At 64.1% G+C, this 17798-nt stretch overlaps 2 protein-coding genes across 3 annotated transcripts; one reads left to right on the top strand and one right to left on the bottom strand.

Annotated features, from left to right (window-relative positions):
- Positions 1–1433: 1433 nt before the first annotated feature.
- NCKAP5L (NCK associated protein 5 like) lies at positions 1434–2968 on the top strand (the record flags this gene model as incomplete). Its single annotated transcript, XM_034793106.1, is given in 1 exon segment — positions 1434–2968. A coding segment is annotated over 1 exon segment (241 nt), but the record flags the coding sequence as incomplete, so codon positions are not given.
- Positions 2969–6725: 3757 nt separating this feature from the next.
- TMBIM6 (transmembrane BAX inhibitor motif containing 6) lies at positions 6726–16568 on the bottom strand. 2 transcript variants are annotated; one of them, XM_034792450.1, is made up of 10 exons: positions 16415–16568; positions 10921–11027; positions 10467–10575; positions 9922–10042; positions 9542–9590; positions 9362–9459; positions 9200–9279; positions 8491–8591; positions 8269–8341; positions 6726–7931 (listed from the first exon to the last, which is right to left on the bottom strand). In XM_034792450.1, the coding sequence occupies exons 2-10, from the start codon at positions 10974–10976 to the stop codon at positions 7908–7910; spliced, it is 711 nt and encodes a 236-aa protein (XP_034648341.1). In that variant the 5' UTR covers positions 10977–11027; positions 16415–16568; the 3' UTR covers positions 6726–7907. The 2 variants fall into 2 exon arrangements, with proteins under 2 accessions (XP_034648341.1, XP_034648339.1); XM_034792448.1 differs by lacking the exon at positions 16415–16568 and adding an exon at positions 11470–11626.
- Between the last annotated feature and the right edge of the window lie 1230 nt (positions 16569–17798).

Genomic DNA, 17798 nt, shown 5'->3' with positions numbered 1-17798 from the left:
GGGGAGGGGCTGGGCTGCCATGGGGGGGAGGAGTGGGGGGGCTGGGCTGCGATGGGAGGCTGGGGGAGGGGTGGGTGGGTATGTTCATTGTGGGGAGGGATAGCTGAGTGGTTTGAGCATTGGCCTGCTAAACCCAGGGTTGTGAGTTCAATCCTTGAAGGGGCCACTTAGGGATCGGGGGCAAAATCAGTACTTGGTCCTGCTAGTGAAGGCAGGGGGCTGGACTCGACCTTTTGGGGTCCCTTCCAGTTCTAAGTGGGCTGTAGTCCACGAAAGCTTATGCTCTAATAAATTTGTTAGTCTCTAAGGTGCCACAAGTACTCCTGTTCTTCTTTTTGCGGATACAGACTAACACGGCTGTTACTCTGAAACTTCCAGTTCTAGGAGATGGGATCTCTCCATTAATTGATTTATTTATTTTGAGCTGCGCAGGGCTGGACGTGGCCAGGGCACCCTGTGACCTCGTGCAGTGGCGCTGGGCGGTGCAGGGGGCGCCCAGCCACAGGCAGGATTTGGCCTCGATCTCGTCGGCGCTGGTGCCATGGGGGACGGAATTTCACTCCTGCTCTTCTCCTGAGACAGGATCCAAAAGAAAGTCACTGTGGGAGGCCCCTTGGCCCCACTGAGATGCAGCCACTTCTGGGGTGGAGGCAGCAGCAGCTGGCAGGGATGAGGGCTGGGGATTGGGCTCTTGGGCACGTTGCCCTGGGAGCAGAAGGGTCTGTGCGGAGCAGATGGCAGCTTGGCACACGTGCAGGGAGCTGCAGGGCCCTTTGGCGGCCAGCGAGGATTAACCAACGTGCACTCAGGTCCCTTGCACGGGGCCCCCAACGAGTGCGGGGGAACCCCAGACTCAGCGGCTCTGCGGCGCAACCCGCCCCCTCCCCCCAGCCCCCACCATGCCAGGGGGGCGGCTGCACCGTGTGAGTGCCGAGCATGCGGAGTGGGGCTGGGGCCAGGAGGAGCCCGGGAGTCAGCGAGGGGTGCGAGGGGGACTGAGATGTTGGGGGGCTGCAGTGAGCGGGAGGGATGTGTGGGTTGGTGGTTGGGGACTATGTGGGGTAGGGGGCATTCGGGAGGTCTGTCTGGGTATTGGGCAGGACGGGAGGGGACATTTGGGGAGCTGTGTGCAGGGTGGGATGGGAGGCGTACTGGGGCTGTGGGGTAGAAGGGTCATCCTGGGGTCTGTGTGGGGCGGGGGTACTTTGCTGTCCAGTTTACAGAAGGGGGGAACCCCAATTTCCGTACTGCCCGGGCCCCACAATTCTGCGATCCAGGCCTGTCTGCAGGCAGGGCCGTGCCGACGTGTAGGGACCCCCCAGCCGGCCGGGTTGTTCTGCTCCCAGTCCCTGAGCGGCGTCTGCCGGGGGGGGGTCTGAGCAGGAAGATGACCCCTGCCGCACAGATCTCTCACGCCCGCGTCTGTCCCTGCAGAGCTCCGCACGCAGCACCGCCGAGAGGAAAAGAGCCTCCTCAGACGGGCCCCGCCTGCCGCCCCCCTCCCCACCGGCGTTCACCGCCAGCCGGACGCCCAGTGCCTCTGACGTGGGGGAGGAAGGCAGCCTGGAGCTGAAGTCCAGAGACACGGGGCAGGGCCAGCCGGGCCTGGAGAACTCGGAGTCGCTCAGTGACTCGCTGTACGACAGCCTCTCCTCCTGCGGGAGCCAAGGTTAAAGGGTGCCCCTGGAGCCCCCCTTCGCGGGAGGAGGGATCAGCTGGTGCTGGAGGAGGAAGGCGCTGCCTGGGGCCCCCCGTGCTTCCCCCGACCCCTCAGGAGCCCGTGGCGCTTGGCACTGGGGCCGGTCAGAGCCCATTGCTGGCACCGGGGGCCGCAGAATCCTGCCAAGGTGTCTCAAACCACGTGCCCCCCCCACCCAACAGAGGAGCCACGGCTGGGGGCCACCACCACATCTTCCACCCCGGACCCCTTTCCAAGCGGGCCGGAACAGACGCCTCGCCCTGGACGCAGCTCCCAGCTCCCCCCAGGCTCATCCCCAGAGGCTGGTGCAGTGTCGCAGGGCCTGTCTGCGCCGTCGTCTCAGCTCCGGGGACGTCCGCATGGAGCCCTCCCCGAGTGGGTCCCCTGGGGCGCATGGGGATCGCCTGCCTGGATTGGACCAGGGGCCCCTCTAGTGCGGTCTCCAGCAGGGCCCGGACCCAGCCACTGCCGAGGAAGGGGCAAGCCGTCCTGCGGGGGGGGAGGGGTCTCTCCTGCTGGCTAGGGCCTGGCCAGTCTGTACGGCAGGGGCCGCTTTGCCCTTCTCAGGTAACTAGATGGTCTCTTGTTCTTGCTGCATTGAATGTCCAGTCCCTTTTAACGCCTACACCTCAATCTCTTGTGGCAGTGAGTTCCACAGGCTCGTTATGGGGAAGGGGGAGATTTCCTTCCTCTGATGCACCAGCTATGGGCCTGCGCTGGTAGGTGCAGGGGCGTGGAGTGAGTCGCTGCTGTAGAAACCAGGAGTGCTAAGGCCCCAGGTGTGAGTGGCTGGAGCGCAGGGGTTTCTAGCCGCCCCGAGTTACTGGAGTCGCGTTCCCCTCTCAGCAGCACCCCCGGCTGTGTCCCCCGACCCCTCAGTGCCAGGTTGGGGTCCCCCCACTCACTAGCCCAGCCCTGCCTGCTCGCCAGCGGGGCCGTTCCTCTCCACTGGTGCTGGGGGGCAGACCCCATGAGCTGATCCCAGCTGGGTCCCGGAGCTGCTCCTGCCCCTTGTCTTTTGTGTTTGGGTTGGGGTTGCCCTTGGCTCCCGGTCCCGCTGCCTCCCCTGGCCGTGTGCCCCTCGCCTGGCTCTCTCCAATGGTGCTATGGCCGTGGACAGCCCCACTCCCCTTTCTCGCCTTCCGGTTGGGTTTTTTATTCAATGACGCCCCCCTCCTACTTTGTTTTATTTATATAAGTTATTGTGAATCCAGCTGTTTATTGTCTGCCTTGGTCTCCCTTCAAACTGCCAATAAAAGGTTAAGAGCGGGGCTGGATTCATGCGTGGTTCCCGTCCCCTCCCTGCCCACCCACCAGCTCCTGGGGGTCAGGAACGGAGCCCTGCAGCTCCTGCCGGGGGGGGCAGGAGTCAGTCCCCAGGGCGCGGTGCCAGCTGAGCTGGGTGCCGTGAAAGGGGCTGAGAGCAGCACCCCTCATGTGCCCTCCCAGGTTTCACAAGCCCCTGAGCATCCCGGGACGGATGGGGGGTTCAGTCCCACTGGCCTGCGTTCAAACCGGCACCCCAAAGGAGCCTGCTGGGGCCGCGTTTGTCGCTGGTGCATGGGGGGCCATGATGGACTCGGTATGAATCTAACGGATCCCCTCTGCCCGCTCCAGACCTGGTGTTGGGAGTTGGGCTGGCCACTTTGCCCCTGGGGGATGGGCCCTTCCTCTTCAGAGCTGTGGGCGGGTGCCACGGATGCTGACTGGCCCCGGGGCTGCCCCCCACGTGCAGGGCAGGTGAGAAAGGGGGCGTTGGGCCCAGTCTCGCCATGCAGACGTCGAAGGGCTGCTGTGGTGTCAGCGATTCCAGCCGTGGTACCGGAGCACGGGAGAGAGACGCCCCGAAGGGAGAGGATCTGGCACCAGTCCAGGGGCACGGCTCGCCCAGCACTGAAAGGCAGCCACCTCTGAGTGGGGTGCAGCGGCTGTTGGGCAGTGGAGCCGGTCAGACGCCAGGCAGGCGGCGAAAGGGGAGAGCAGGGGCCAGTGGACACGGCTCAGGGGGTGAAGGCTGGAGCCAGTGTCAGCGGGGGTGCGGGTCAGGAGCATGACGTGGGCTGGTCGCCGTGGAAGGGCAAATCACTGGGCCTCCGAGGGGCACGATTATAATCAAGCGCTGGTTGCCATGGTGGCCCTGCCTCGGCCGGGCCAGGCCCCTTTCTGCTTGGCCCCCTGGCAGCTCTCGGGGTGTCGGGAGGAGCTGAGGCCGCTGCCTCACAAGATCAGGCCCCACTTGTGATGTCCCAGCCTGAGCAGGCCAGCGCCCGGCCTTTGCAGGGTGCAGGCTGGGTTTGGGGTTTGCCACAGGAGCAGGTACGCCTGGGGGGTGGGGGCCAGGCAGGGGGTGCGGGCTCTGGGCTGCGGCCTGAGACTCCAGGCCCCGGTGCCCAGAGCCATTATCCTGGGCCATGCCTGTGGGGCTTGGTTCCCCTCGGCAGCAGAGCAGGCATGGGGTTGGATGGGGGTGGGGAGAAGGGCTGCCCGGTCAGGCTCTATTCACATAGCCCGGGTCCCCCTGCACTGGGCCCCGAGCACCCTGTGTCTCCCCTCTGCCCCACAGCGTCGCAGCCCCCCTCTCCTGGGGTCACTGGCGTCCCAGGTGAAGAGTGGGATGGAGGGCCCCGCATGGCCCAGGGAGCTGCTGGCTCAGGGGTATGGACAGACAAATGGACAGCAGCCCCCCCCCCCCCCCCCGCACTAGGGCTGTGGACGCAGGGTGAGGAGGGGGGCTGAGGGTGCCAGGGCCACCCCCCGTGGCTCCAGGCACAAACCTGCGGCACCCCTTGTGCCAGCCTCGCTGGTTGCAGGGTAGTTGCATCACTCACCTCCCAGGGCCCCTCCCACCCCAGGTAGGTGGGGGAGGGAATTTCTGATGTTCCCCCCCAAATCCTGATGAGCCCTTGGGGCCCCTTCCCCCAGTCAACCAGAGATGCCCCAGTTCCCCTCTGGAGTCTGGGGGGGGGGTCTCCCCAGAGGTGGCGCAGCAGGCTGGGGGCACGGGGTTGGAGCCAGCATTGGGAGCTGGCTCCCCTCCGGCACCAGGCTGGGCTATGGGCCGCATTTTCTGGCCCCCCCTTCTTCCAGGGGGGGGCTGTGTACTATGTGCCCCCCGCCATAGCCCCAGCAGGGTTCCCTCCCAGCTGTGATGCTACCAGCACGAGGCGGACGATGGGTCCCAGCACAGCCTGCACAACGGGTGCGACAGGTGATGAGGTGCAGGCACCGCACGGTACGTACGGGGAGCCTCCCTGCCCCTGGCCAGCCCCTTGGGGCACAGTGGGGGAGCCCAGTGCCAGGGTGAGAGAGAAGGGAAACCTGGAGCACTGGGCTTGGGCCTGGCTGAGCCAGACCCCAATGCCATTTCCCCTCCCCACTCAGAGTCCTGGTGTGACGAACTGGGACTGTTCTTGCTGGGGTGTGGGAATGCTGACGGGAGTGTGACTAGGATGGTCTGCATCGGGGGATGGGAGGCTGCCCGAAGGCACATACCTGAGCTTGTAACATGAGAACCCAGGAGGGGGTTGAAGGCCAGGTGACTCCTTGGCCCGGGAAACTGAACAAAGGCGGTGGGAGGGGTCGCTAAGAGCAGAGTGCTGGAAGCAGGCTGGAGAGATGGCTGGGAGGCAGAGATGGCTCTGACCCCCCAAAGGGGGGTGGGCTGGCATGCCCTGGGACCCCAAGCTGGACCTAACTGAGGGGGGCCCTGTTGTCTGTGCCTGCAAGACCTGTCTTGGACTGTATTCCTGTCATCCAAATAAACCTTCTGCTTTACTGGCTGGCTGAGAGTCGCAGTGAATCGCAGGAGGCCGGGGGTGCAGGGCCCTGAGTCCCCCAATACTCCGTGACACCTGCTCCTACTGCTCCCTCCCCCTGGCCCCCTCCCCTCCTCTGGGCCTGGCTGGGAGCTGCCCCGAGGGTTAATTACTTGTCTAAGTGCTTTGTTGGGCAAAGGGCTCTTGGGGGTGGGGGGTGTAAAAAGCAAACGCCAGGCTCCGCTTTCACTGTCCCTACCTGTAAACACCCTGAAATGCAGCTGCTTCTGGGGTGGTTGGAGGCACAGCAGCACGGTGTGGGCATGAAGACTAGGAGTCTAAGTCCACCAGGACAGGGAATTTTAGGGGAGAACAGGGCCAGAGCCCCCTCCTGGGTGAGGAGGGCCATGGCTTGTAGGTGGTGGCTAGGCCAGGGTGGCTGCTCAATGCTGTCTCCCTCGCCGCTCTCACCCCCCCCGTGCGCCTCCGGGTACCAGTCCTGGTCGCCTGGCAGCTGGAGTCCGCCTGCACCAGCCTGAGAGTGCCCATGCTCCGGACCACCCCCCCGGCCAGCTCCTGCCGCTGCCCCTCAGCTGTATCGGACTCTGCCGGTGCCGGGGCGGGGGGCCAGCCCGGCCCAGTCCCGTGGGGGGTGAGAACGCAGAGCAGGTTTGCTTGCCCAGTGGGAAGGAGAAAGAGGCTGACAGACCTCCAGCCAACTGTCTGCCTTGGGATCGTCCCCAGGCCTGACCCGCAGCTGGGACAGGCAGAGGGCTGGCTGTAGAGATCAGCCCCCGAGAACATCGAGATGGGGAGGGATTGGAGCTGGCTCTGGGTTCCCCATCCCATGTCTCAGTGGGGCACGCAGCGAGTGCAGCCCCCTACTCTTCCTAGCCACGCGATGGCCATGTCCTGGTTATTCCCGAGACTCAACTGCCCCCGTGCAGAGACCCTACGGGAGGAGCTCTCCACAGCACGGGGGCGTTCCTAGGGCCGTCACTTCCGCATCTTTCCCTGCCCAACCTTAAGGCACCTTAGGCTGCCCTAAATATTCCCCTGGCTACTCAGAAGCAGGTTGGCCTTGTGCTCCGGCCACCGTGTTGGGATGTGACGGGTCCAGTTCCCAGCACTGCGCCGCCTCCCCCACCTGGAACATGCGGCCGACCAGCTCTGTCTTAGACCCTTAGATCTTTGGGGCCTGGGGCGGCCTAGAGCCACTACCACCCAAGGCAAGCATGTGACGACCCCCAAGAAGGAGCAGACAGCTTGGCTGTAAAGGTTAAAGTTTGAGGATTTTTATTTATTTTTTTGTACAAAGTAAGACTATGGAGATTTCATATTTCTGAATCAAAACACCTTTGTCTTCACAGTATGAGTTATATAACGCAGCCAGGGCTGTCAACCGATGAAACAGAAAATAATTACACTTGTTACGGTATTAAAACCTGTTAGACGTCTCTTTAAAAGTAGATTATTTCTTACATTGTGATTCTTGGCACTGGTTCTAGAGCGAGCGAGCGCGCGCGACTCCTTTATCCCGAGCAAGCAGAGGTGGAGTTTGGCCTCAGGGGAGAGGAAAAGGGCCCGTCAGCCAAGGAGAAACATGGAGCTTCAGAAAAACATCTGGGGTTCCCAGCTGGGGGATGAATCAGTAGCCTCGTGACAGGGAGAGGGGAGACCGTCCATTGCAGAGCGAGGCGCTGGAGGCCAGGGGATGTTACATGAGAGCCCCGGGGACGGAGCCTAGCCGGGGAGATCCTCGGCCTGCTGCCTGGCTGGTCCCACGTGGGGGAGGTGAGCAATCTCTCTGCTGGGGCAGGGACAGCCGGGGGGGACTCGTTATACAAACGGAAGGGGAGCCCCTGGCAGGGCCAGCCAAAGCCCCCCATCCCCCGGAGCTGGAACCAAAGCGGATCCAGACGTTGCTGGGCATGCAGCTCCCGGGAACAGGGGCCCACTGCAGGCTGGAACCAGGGCGAACCCGGCCAGACACTCTGGCCCTGGCTGAATGAAAGGCCGGGGTGGGCAGCAGGGCTGCTGCAAGATGGAGGCATCTGGGCTCTTAGGATCTGGGGGTGGCAGCTCTAGGCAGAGCACTGTACAGCCAGGCCCCTGGCCCCGCTCTCACTACTGGGGTGAGATGCCTTGGAAGGCCCCAACCCCTGGAAAGATTCAGCCAGTGGAGCTGGGGGGTGCCTGCACGTGGCTGGCCCAGGCCTCCCCAGGAGCGAGGGGGGGGGGGGGGGGGGGGCAGGAAGAGGAAACCAAACTCCAGGAGGAGGAGCTGCTAATCAGCTGGTTTCTAATTAAAAAAAAAGCTCAAACAAGAGAAAACAACCCACAAAATAGGAAAGCGAGTGGCTGCGTGGCTGGCAGAGCGCAGCCCCTTTAATGTGTCAGGGGCAGGGGATGAGGGGGATGGGGGCTCCACCCAACCGGCACCTGGCGTCGCTTCACTTCTCCTTCTTCTTCTTGTTCTGCAAGAGGAGAGGACGTGTCAGTGCCCCGGCCTGCGGGTGGCTCGGATGCTCGGCAGCCCCTTCCAGGCAGGCAAAGCGGCCTTGGCTCCAGGGGAACCCGCCCGCCTGGGGCCCAGCACACAGGCCCGGACTCCTGTGCCCTCGCCAAGCCCTAGCTCGTCTCCAGGGGGCTCCTGGAGGGATGGGGCCAGACGCTTGGCCCTGCGCAGCAGGCCCGGTGGGTGCTGGCTGCTGCCCACCGCAGAGCCCCTGGCCCATGTGCCTGCTGGGCTGACCTTGGCCAGTGTCCAGGGGCCTCGCCGCAGGGCCCGGCCTGAGCCGGGCAGGGACTCACCTCGTTCATCCCCAGCAGCATCATGAGCTCCCGAAAGATGTTGATGAAATCCAGGAAGAGATCCACACAGTGCCTGGAGGGGCAGAGACAGTCAGGGGGGCTCAGCCTGGCACGGGGCTCGGCCTGGCACGGGGCTCTCTGCTGCGCTGCACTGCACCCCCCCCCCCCCCCCCCCCCTCACCCGCTGTACCCCCCCCCCCCCCTCTCCCCCCCCCCACTCACCAGATGTAATCCTTGTCCCCGCTCTCCGCCTTCTCAATGATGAGCTGGGTGTCGAAGAGGACGAACCCACACATGACCATCAGCCCGAGATACAGGTTAGCCTGGTGGGGAGGAGGGAGAGTCAGGGACGAGCCCCCGAGATGCCCCCCCGTGTCTGTTCAGTGCAGTTCCCCCATGAGCAGCAGGGGCTGCCGTTCCTGCCCCCGTTACTCTCCCTCTGCGCCCCACCCACCCCCCCCAGCTCAGAGACTTGGGCTATGGGCGAACCTGAGCCCGGCCCCTGCCAGCGCCTGGCCGCCCTGCATCTGGCTGGGAGGGCCCAGGTCTCGCTTGCCCTGGGGATAAGGCAGACACAGGAGGCGATGTTGCTGCCCCACAGCTGGCACGAGTTACCCAAACCAGCTCCAGCCTTGGGATGGGTGCCAGGCAAAGCAGGCTGGAAACATGACCCAGCAGTGGGAGTGATGAAGGCCTGATCCTGCAAGGGGCCCACCCACCTTTCCCAGGATCGGGCCCTGTCTGCCCAGACAGCAACAGCTGGGCCCAGGCATGGCTCCGGACAGGTTCCGTCACCACGTGGCCCAGGCGGGATCAGGCCTGCCTCCAGGACCCGCTCCAGCTGCCGCTCCCATAGCCTGGCCCCAGTGTTGCTGGCTGCCGTTGCCGATTGGGGGGTGGCAGGACCCCAATGCAGGGGGGCGGGACTCACTGTGAACAGCCAAGTGGACCCCACGAAGACGTTGATCAAGGAGAAGAGCAGCATTAGGAAGAGGCCAGAGAGCAGGAAGCCTGCGAGAGAGACAGAGGCGTGAGCCCCCTGGCTGGGTGGGGGACGCTGGGGCGGCGGCAGGGGGGCGGGGGCGGTTCTTACCTCCCAGATACAGGAAGCTGCGACGCCTGGCGTAGAGGGCGCTCAGTGAGAAGCAGCTGAAGATCACAGCGGTGCCCAGGAAGGCGGTGGGGATGATGCTGCAAGAAAGGAGAAGAGGTGAGAAGAGCCAGGACGGACATGGGCACCCGGCCCGGCCACGCCACGCCGCACGCTGCCTACCTGGGGTTGATGGCAATGCACATTTCCAGGAGAGGACATAGGTTGGCTCCTGCAAGGACAAGGTGACACACATCAGTGACAGCAGCCCCGCCCCTGCCCCCCATCATCGGCAGCCAGAGGCCACCTTGGGCTCAGAGCTTCTTCCCTCAGGCAGGTGAGAAGGGCCCAGTGCTTAGTACAGGGAACCCCACGGCCGGACGCCTGGGTCCACCGTGTGCCCAGCCCTGGAGGAAGAGGCCCTCCGCCCCAGGGCGAGGGGCAGTTCAGCGACAGACAGGACGGTAAGTGCCATGGGCTCAGGCTCCCCAGGGGAGGGGCCAGCAAGGGGAGAAGGGCCCCTTTGCCCAGGAGGTTTAGGGGCAGGCACCCCCCACACGTACCGGTCAGGAAGGCAAAGCCAGCCAGAATCCCCAGCCTCTTCTGCTCCGTCTCCCTGCTGTGGGGTGTGGCCATCAGCCAGATCAGCAGTGCCAGGGAGCCCAGGCCCGAGAGCAGGCTGAACTGTTGGACAGACAGACCCCGAGAAGTTGAGCCTGGTGCGGGGGCCGGGGGCAGATGCAGCACCAGCCAGGCCCATCGCGGGGAGCGCGTGGAAAGGGGGGGGGCTGCAGACACGGGACACCCCCATTCTTATCCCAGCCCGGGGCTGCTCTACCCACTGAATGCAATCGGGGGCAGCACCGACACGCCCGCCTGGCTGGGGAGAAGATGGCAGTGCCCTGCCAGCCCCTGCATCAAGTGCTGGGCACTAGACAGGCGTCTGCAGCACTCCCTGGTCAATGGCTGCAGTGAAGGCATTAGGACTGAGCACAGGTACCCACGGTGCCCGTTCGCCAGCACTCAGTCCGGGGAAAGGAGGTGCCCCCCGTAAGCCCATCCAGTCCCAGTGCGGGGGACCGACGTGGCCACCGAGCATAGCCCTTACCCGGAGCAGATGGGTCACCACATTGATGTAGGCTCCGGTCGCTGCCACAAACATGCAGAGAGCAAAGCTGGCATAGACCCTCTTCAGGTGCTGCTGGGTGGAGGCAGAGCTGTGGGGCAGAAAGGAGCGAGTCAGCGACCACCAGGTCTCAGAGCTGCCCCCCGGCCCGGCCCACGGCTCCCTACATGGGCGCACTCAACTGACGGCCGAGCCAGAGAGAGAACCGCCACTGGCACCGGACGGAGCAGAAACGCTGAGCTGGTGCCGCAGCGGAGGATCCCGAAGCGCTGCGCCCACGCCCCGGGATGGGGAATCTGAGGCAAAACGGTTACGTGGCAGAGCCGGGACCAGAACCCGGGAATCCCAGCTCCCAGGCCCCAACCACAGACCCCACCCCGGCCCATTCTCTTTACCCATGGGGATCAGGGCCCGGTGGAGCGAACCCCACACTCACATGTGGGAAAACTTGAAGAGCGCGTTGAAGTCAATGTTCCGGTTGAACACGTCCATGGCGCTGGCAGGTGGGTGGGACGCACCCTTCACTTCGGGGAACTGCACCAGCTGGAAGAGACAAGGCAGGGGGCGCACGTCAGTGGGGACCATGGCTGGACTCCGCTGCCAGACCCAGGTCCTCATGCCCGGCTCCCACAGCTCATTCCAGAGACCTGCCTGGAGATCCCCCCCGCTTGGGGGTCTGAGCATCCCGCTCTGTCCCAGCTGGCAGGGGGCGCCCACCCCATCCGACCCACTGGGAGGAAGTGAAGAAAGAAGGAAAAGAACCGTTCTCGGGAAGGGACTGTGCCCCCCACTCCCCAAGCTGGCACCACTGTGCTAAGACTGAGGGCCGGTGGCGTGCCCAGCACGGTCCAGGGGGACCGGACCATGCCACGTCTGCAGCCATCTGTCATTGCAGACCAGGACCGAGTGAGTGACACGACCTGGAGGGGTCAGGTCCTTTCACCGCCCCAGCCCCACGCCAGCTGGGACGAGATTTCTGACTCACCAGGGAGCTGCCTGGCAAGGATCTCCTCCCCCAGCCACAGAGAAACACGGCTTCGCTTCGCCCCAGGCGAGCCCTCCTCTCGCCCACCCAGCTCTCTCGGCGTGGCTCCGGAGCTGTGCAGCTGTTGTGCAAACCTCTCTGAAGCTTCTGGCGTCTCATCCCCCCACCCGGGGCTCTGGGCCCAGCGTCTAGATGGTGCAATTATTGCAGGCTGTTGCAGGGCTAGTCACAGGCTCCCCGCGAGCCCGGCTCCCCGCGGATTTCCACTTGGCAGGCGAGAGCGGCTTGTTCAAGGCTTCCATTAGCGCCCCTAATGACGTCCCAGGCGGGGCTGGCACCGGCGCTGGGTTCAGCCACCCAGGCAGGGAGCCTCCTTGCCCCCTGGCCCTACCTGGCTCCCTCCCACATTTGCCTGGTGCTGGGGGCTGCCACAAGGGAGTCAAATCCCAGCGAGAGCAGGTCTTTCTGGCGGGCGTTACTGCAGGAGCCCACTGGCTCGTCCGCAGGGGTGAAAGGGGGGAGTACCGCGGGACTGGCTTGCGGCACGTTGAACGAGGTGAAAGCCCAGAGTGAGGCGTGGAGCAGGAGCCAGCGTCCCAAGGACACGGAGCTAGGTCTGGTCACCCCTCTCCCAAGAGGGACGCAGAGGATGCCTGATCCCTTTGCTGGGGCTGGTCCCGAGGACTGTCGCTGCCGGCAGGGTCTGGTGCACAGCTGCTCTCCTGCCCAGGAAGTTGGCTGGTCCGTGGGACCCTCACCCCAAGCCACCACCCGTTGTGGTCACAGGTCGCAGTGCAGCCAGAGGGGCACTGCGATGGTCAGGGGCTGGAGAACATCGACTGCCTCACTCTGTCGGGGGTTCCCCCTCGGCGTGCCCACGTGCAGCTCCACTGGCCGGCCCAGAATGCCCAGGCCAGACAGGCACGGGTGCCAAGCCAGAGGTCCCAATTTGGCAGAGTGTGCATGGAGAAGCAGGAGCTCTGGAGCTGCCCCGGGGGTGGGGTACCCAGCTCTCCTGCCACCAGGGCAAGGACTGTCCTAGAACCGGGCTGGGGACTTCGGGCCATTTCAAGACATGGTGAAGAAGGAATCATCAGCCTGGAATAGAGCCAGCTCCTGCCATGGGCAAGAGCTACCAGCGCCTGCTTCCGAGAAAGCGGGGTGATCCCCTCAGCCCCCCACTTTCCAGCAGGGTAACCTCACTGAAACCCATCGGCCCTACGTGCATGCATGCAGCCAGAGGAATCGCTTCTCCTGTGGCCTAGAATGCAGCCACCTCTGGGGTGACGCTGAACTCTGACGTCTCGCAGCACCAGGCGCGGCAGGGAAGGAGGAACACGAATGTCCAGAACTCGGCTCCCCAGCGAGAGTTAGGGTAGGACACAGTGTTTACGCCCCAGATGCAATGAGTCAGTGCAAGGTTCCAAACGAGGTCAGCACCTGGTGCGTTGTTTGGCAGGCGGGACTCACCCGCCCACTACTCCCGAAGGGCATGGGCCGCACTGGCCCACTCAGCTGGGGGTTTGTCAGCCTGAGCCCCCGACCCCATTGGGGCAGAGGGACCCAGGACTGCAGATCCCCAGAGCCAGCGAGGGCAGCCGGGAGCCCTGCCTTTGGGCCCAGGAACTGGGAAAGTGAAAGAGAAAGAAGAACCACCAGGAAACTCCCCACCCAGAGCACAGGAACAGTGCGTGAGCCTGGCGTGCCGAGTTCAGCTGCTCCCCCACGCGGAGTGCCAGCCCAGCCCCACGGAGCGCTGGATTGTTACAGCGAGACCCGAATTCACACAGGTGTAACTGGGCTCCAGCTCCAGGCGACGTTCTGAAAGCAGCAGGACACGCTGTCCAATCGCTAGTGGGGACCCCCCAGGGCGAGTCAGTAACCAGCCTGCCCAGGAGGGAGCCGAACCCAGGCTCATCAATAAATAACCAACCCGGCCGCCCCTGCAACCTTTACCCTCCGAGTCCGAGGAGAGCCTAAAGCCCAGCTCGGAGAGCCGCCGGTGCTGCCCCCACGCAGGGGAGGGGGAGAAACACCTGCGCTAGGCAAGTCAGACACCCTCACGCTGGGACGGCAGGAAGAACTGCTGGCACAGCCCCCCCATGACATCGCAGCCCCCCCTATGACATCGCAGCCCCCCCTATGACATCGCAGCCCCGCTTGGTCAGACCAGTCCCATTCCCCAGGCACTTTATTCTGCCTCCTGCGGGAGCTGGCCTGCCCGAACAAGCTAGCCAGGCCCTGCCCGAAATCCTGCATGGGGCCGGTGAGCCAAGGCCCCATTACTCCCCGGCAGTCACAGCTCTGGTGCTCCACACAGCCACAAAGGGGGCTGGCCCAGGTCTTTTCCTTTTACACAGCCCTCCCCACCTCTCCCTCCTCGGTCACTGCCCGAGTCCTCGCCATGTCCGCCCAACAAATCGCATGGACTCCAGCTCTGCGAGCGTTGGGAGCCCACGGGCTGGGGCGGCGGATTTACAGTCTGTGCTGCAACACCTGGCCCGTCACAGGACATGTCTGGGTCCCGCCCTCGCTGTTCTCCTCCAGCTCAGAGTCTGGAGGTTTCCCAACCCCCAGGAGTCGTGTCTCCTGCCCTACACCCAACCTGTCAGACTCCTCTGCTTCCTTCCCCCCGCTGTTCTCTGAATCGGAGCTGGGGAAAGCGGGTGCAGGGCTAGTCATGAGCCCTAATCGCCAGAAGCCAGCCCGCCTAACTGCACCCAGCCGGGGAGCATCAACTTTCCAGGGGCCCAGCTCTGCTATCGGCTCAGTCCCAGCTGCTCCTGAGAGCCCCTTTCAGACAGTCCTGCTTTGGGAGGGGGGCTAAATACCCTTTCAGAGGGGGGAGCTGCTCCCCATTGGTTTGCATCGGCCTTGTTAACGGACCAAACAGGAGCTGGAGTTGAGGTGAACATGAGAGCTGCCAGACTGGGTCAGACCAATGGTCCATCTAGCCTACTCCCCGATCGCCAGAGCTTCATGGGGAGAGAACAGAACAGGGCAATCGTGGAGTGAGTATTCCACAGCCGACTTCTAGTCGGCTGCGGTTTAGGGCTGCCCCAGCATGGGGTTGCGTCCCTGACTAGCTTGGCTAATGGCCACTGATGGATCCATCCTCCATGAATTTATGCCATTTCTTTGAACTCAGTTATACTTCTGGCCATTGCAACATCCCCTGGCAATGAGTTCCGCAGGTTAGTTGTGTTTCCTCTCCTTTGTATTAAGCCTGCTGCCTATTAATTTAACTGGGTCACCCCTGACTTGGGTATTGTGGGAAGGGTAAATAACACTTTCTCCACACCACTGATTTTACAGATCACATGCCCCCCGTGGTCTCTTTTTTAAACTGAACAGCTCTAATCTTTTTAATCTCCCCTTGGATGGAAGCTGTTCCATACCCTGATCATCTTCGCCGCCCTCCTCTGAGCCTGTTCCAGTGCCAGTGGAGACCGTCTGAGATGGGACGACCAGAACTGGACAGTGTTCAAGGCATGGGTGCCCCATGGATTTATACAGTAGAATAGGATATTTGTCGGGTTTCTTCTCTCTCTTGCCTAGCAGTTGCTAACATACTATTACCCTTTTTACTTGAGCTGCAGTTTATGGAGAATTATCCACAGTGACTCCAAGATCTCGTTCGTGGGTGGTAACAGCTCATTTAGACCCCATCATTGTATATGTATCTATGGGATTATTTTTTCCAATGTGCATTACTTTGCACTTATCAGTGTTGAATTTCATCTGCTATTTTGTTGCCCCGTCACCCACTTTTGTGAGATCCCTCTAACTCCTCACAGTCTACTTTGGACTCGACTATCTTGAATAATTTTGGATTGTTCACAGACTTTGCCACTTCACTGATCACCCCCTTTTCCAGATCGTTAATGAATATGTTGAACAGCACAGGTCCCAGGGCAGATCCTTGGGGGGCTCTGCGGTTCACACCTCTCCAGTGCGAAAACTGACCATTTATTCCTATTGTTCGTGTCTTATCTTTCCAGCAGTTACTGACCCATGAGAGGATCTTCCCTCCTATCCCATGGCTACTTACATCCCTTAAGAGTCTATGGGTGAGAGGCCTTCTCAGGGTCCGTCTGAAACTCCAAATACGCTATTTTGACTGGATCACCCTTACCCACATGCTTGTCAGCTCCCTCGAGGAGCCCTAGTAGATTGGCGAGGCGCGATTTCCCTTGACAAAAGCCGTGGTCACTCTCCCCCCCCCGACAAACGGCCTGTCTGACGAAATATTGTTCTTTACCCTGGTTTCTACCCGACGGGCTGGGACGGAAGTTGGGTTCCTGGCCTGCAATGGCCAGGACCCCCCTGTGAAAACGGAGGCTACAGCAGCCCCCTGCCAGTCACCTGGCCCAGGGGGGTCACACCCCCGCCCCCGCCATGTCCTCTCCCGGCGGGGGGGGCCCAGCTGCTCCTGACCCCTCCAGCGCCCCCGCTCCTTGCCCCCACCCCGGCCGGGGGAGAGTCTCCCCCCGCCCCGTGCGAACCCCTCGCTTCGCCCCTGCGCCGCCCGCTCTGTCCGGGGCCCCGCCCCCGCCCCCGCCCCCGCCCCCGCCCGGGCCGTACAGCTTGTAACGCCCGCGGGCGCCGCGGCCCGTGTCGCTGGGCCGGGGGGGAAGTCGGCGAAGGGGGCGGGGCCAGGACGCCTGGGTTCTCGGGGGGGGGGGGGGNCCCGGGCCGTACAGCTTGTAACGCCCGCGGGCGCCGCGGCCCGTGTCGCTGGGCCGGGGGGGAAGTCGGCGAAGGGGGCGGGGCCAGGACGCCTGGGTTCTCGGGGGGGGGGGGAACAGGCCTCGAGACCGGAAACAGGGCGGGAGGGGGCCGCGCCAGGCCGCCCCCCCCGTTCCGCAGAGCGCTGGGGGGGGGGAAACAGGCCCGGGGGGGGGGGGGGGCTGGGCCCGATGGGGGGGGGCTGGGCCGCTCTCACCTGTCGTCTCCGTCACCGCCGCGCTCTGGCCCGTACGTGTCTCCGGCCTCGATCTCCTGCCACCAGGCCACGCCTCCCGCCTCCGATTGGCTCGCCCAGCGAGGCGTCCCGCCTTCCTCCGCCGTTCATTGGGTGCCCTGGCCCCTCCCGGAACTCGCCGCCTCCCATTGGGTGGCGCTGGGAGGTTCAGTCGCCGCCGCTTCCCATAGGCTGCCGGCCGCGCCCCAGGCGCCGCCATTGGCCCCTCGAGAACCAAAACAGGCGTCATGGGCGCGCGGCCATTAGTGAGGGGCTCCTTCACCGTGACCAATCATCGCCGTCCAATCAGCGGCTGCCCCACCCCCGCTGCCCTATTGGTCAGCGCCGCACGGATCCCCTAGAGGCCGGAGCGGGCGCTGCCGGCTCCGGCCGGGAGCCCCCTGGCGGGGGTGGGGCGCGGCGCAGGAGGGGGGAGCAGCGCCCCCCCCCCGTGTCTCTGGTCCATTGCCGGTTGCTGCCCCCCCCGGCCCGGCGGCCCCCGGTCTGGCACACGGTGCATGGCCCTGCCCCCCCTGCCCCCGGCCAGGTGCACATGTCCCACCCGTGTCCCGGGAGCTGTGGGCTATTGGCCGGGCTGGGGGCACAGGGGCCCGACGGGGGGGGCGCTGGTATGATCCCATTTTACAGCTGGGGGAGCTGAGACCCAGAGGGGTTCAGGGCCTGGAAAATCCCCCCTGGAAGGACAGGCCCAGGGTCTGTGACACGGATACAGACCTCCTGAGTCCCAGCCCAGTGCTTCCGCGCTGGGTTTACAATGGGTCATGGAGCCGGGCCCCGGCCTGCCCAGCTTGCCCTGCGCCCCGAGACCCCGCTGGCTCCCCCCGCCCACCCCTTGCTCCTCTCGGCCTGCGCGCCGGCCGGGCAAGGGCCCCTCTGCGCTCCCTGGCCCCACCCCTTGCTCCTCTCAGCCCCCTGGCTGGACCCCAGGGCACCTCCGGCTCTGGGCAGTCTCTGCTGCCCACCACCTGTGGGGCCCCACCTGTCTCCCCACCTGAGCCGCCTGGGACTGGTGCAGAAGCCTGGCCAGTCTCAGCCAGGTGTGTGGGGGAGGGGCGGGGGGAACAGTGCAGAGGGCTTGGCTGGGCCCCTCCAGGCAAGTGCGTCTTGAGGACCCCGGGCAGGGCCTGGCTGATCGTGCCACTCCCAAGGGGCCGGGGTGATTCCCAGCCCTGGCCCTGGCTGCGCTGCCGGGCTGGTGAGTGGGGCTGGGAGGCAGGGCTTGGGGGAGTGGGTCTGTGGGGAATCTGGTCTGTGAAGGGACCGGGAAGATCTGTGTGTGTTGGGGCACTAGGGAGGGGGGTTCTGTGGGGGTGCTGGGTAGTTGTGGTGGGGCTGTGGGCAGGGG

This window comes from Trachemys scripta, chromosome 16 (genome assembly GCF_013100865.1).
Source record: "Trachemys scripta elegans isolate TJP31775 chromosome 16, CAS_Tse_1.0, whole genome shotgun sequence".
Lineage (NCBI taxonomy): Eukaryota > Metazoa > Chordata > Testudines > Emydidae > Trachemys > Trachemys scripta.
Note: the sequence above shows the minus strand (reverse complement) of the source record. Positions and strands in the feature narration are given on the sequence as shown.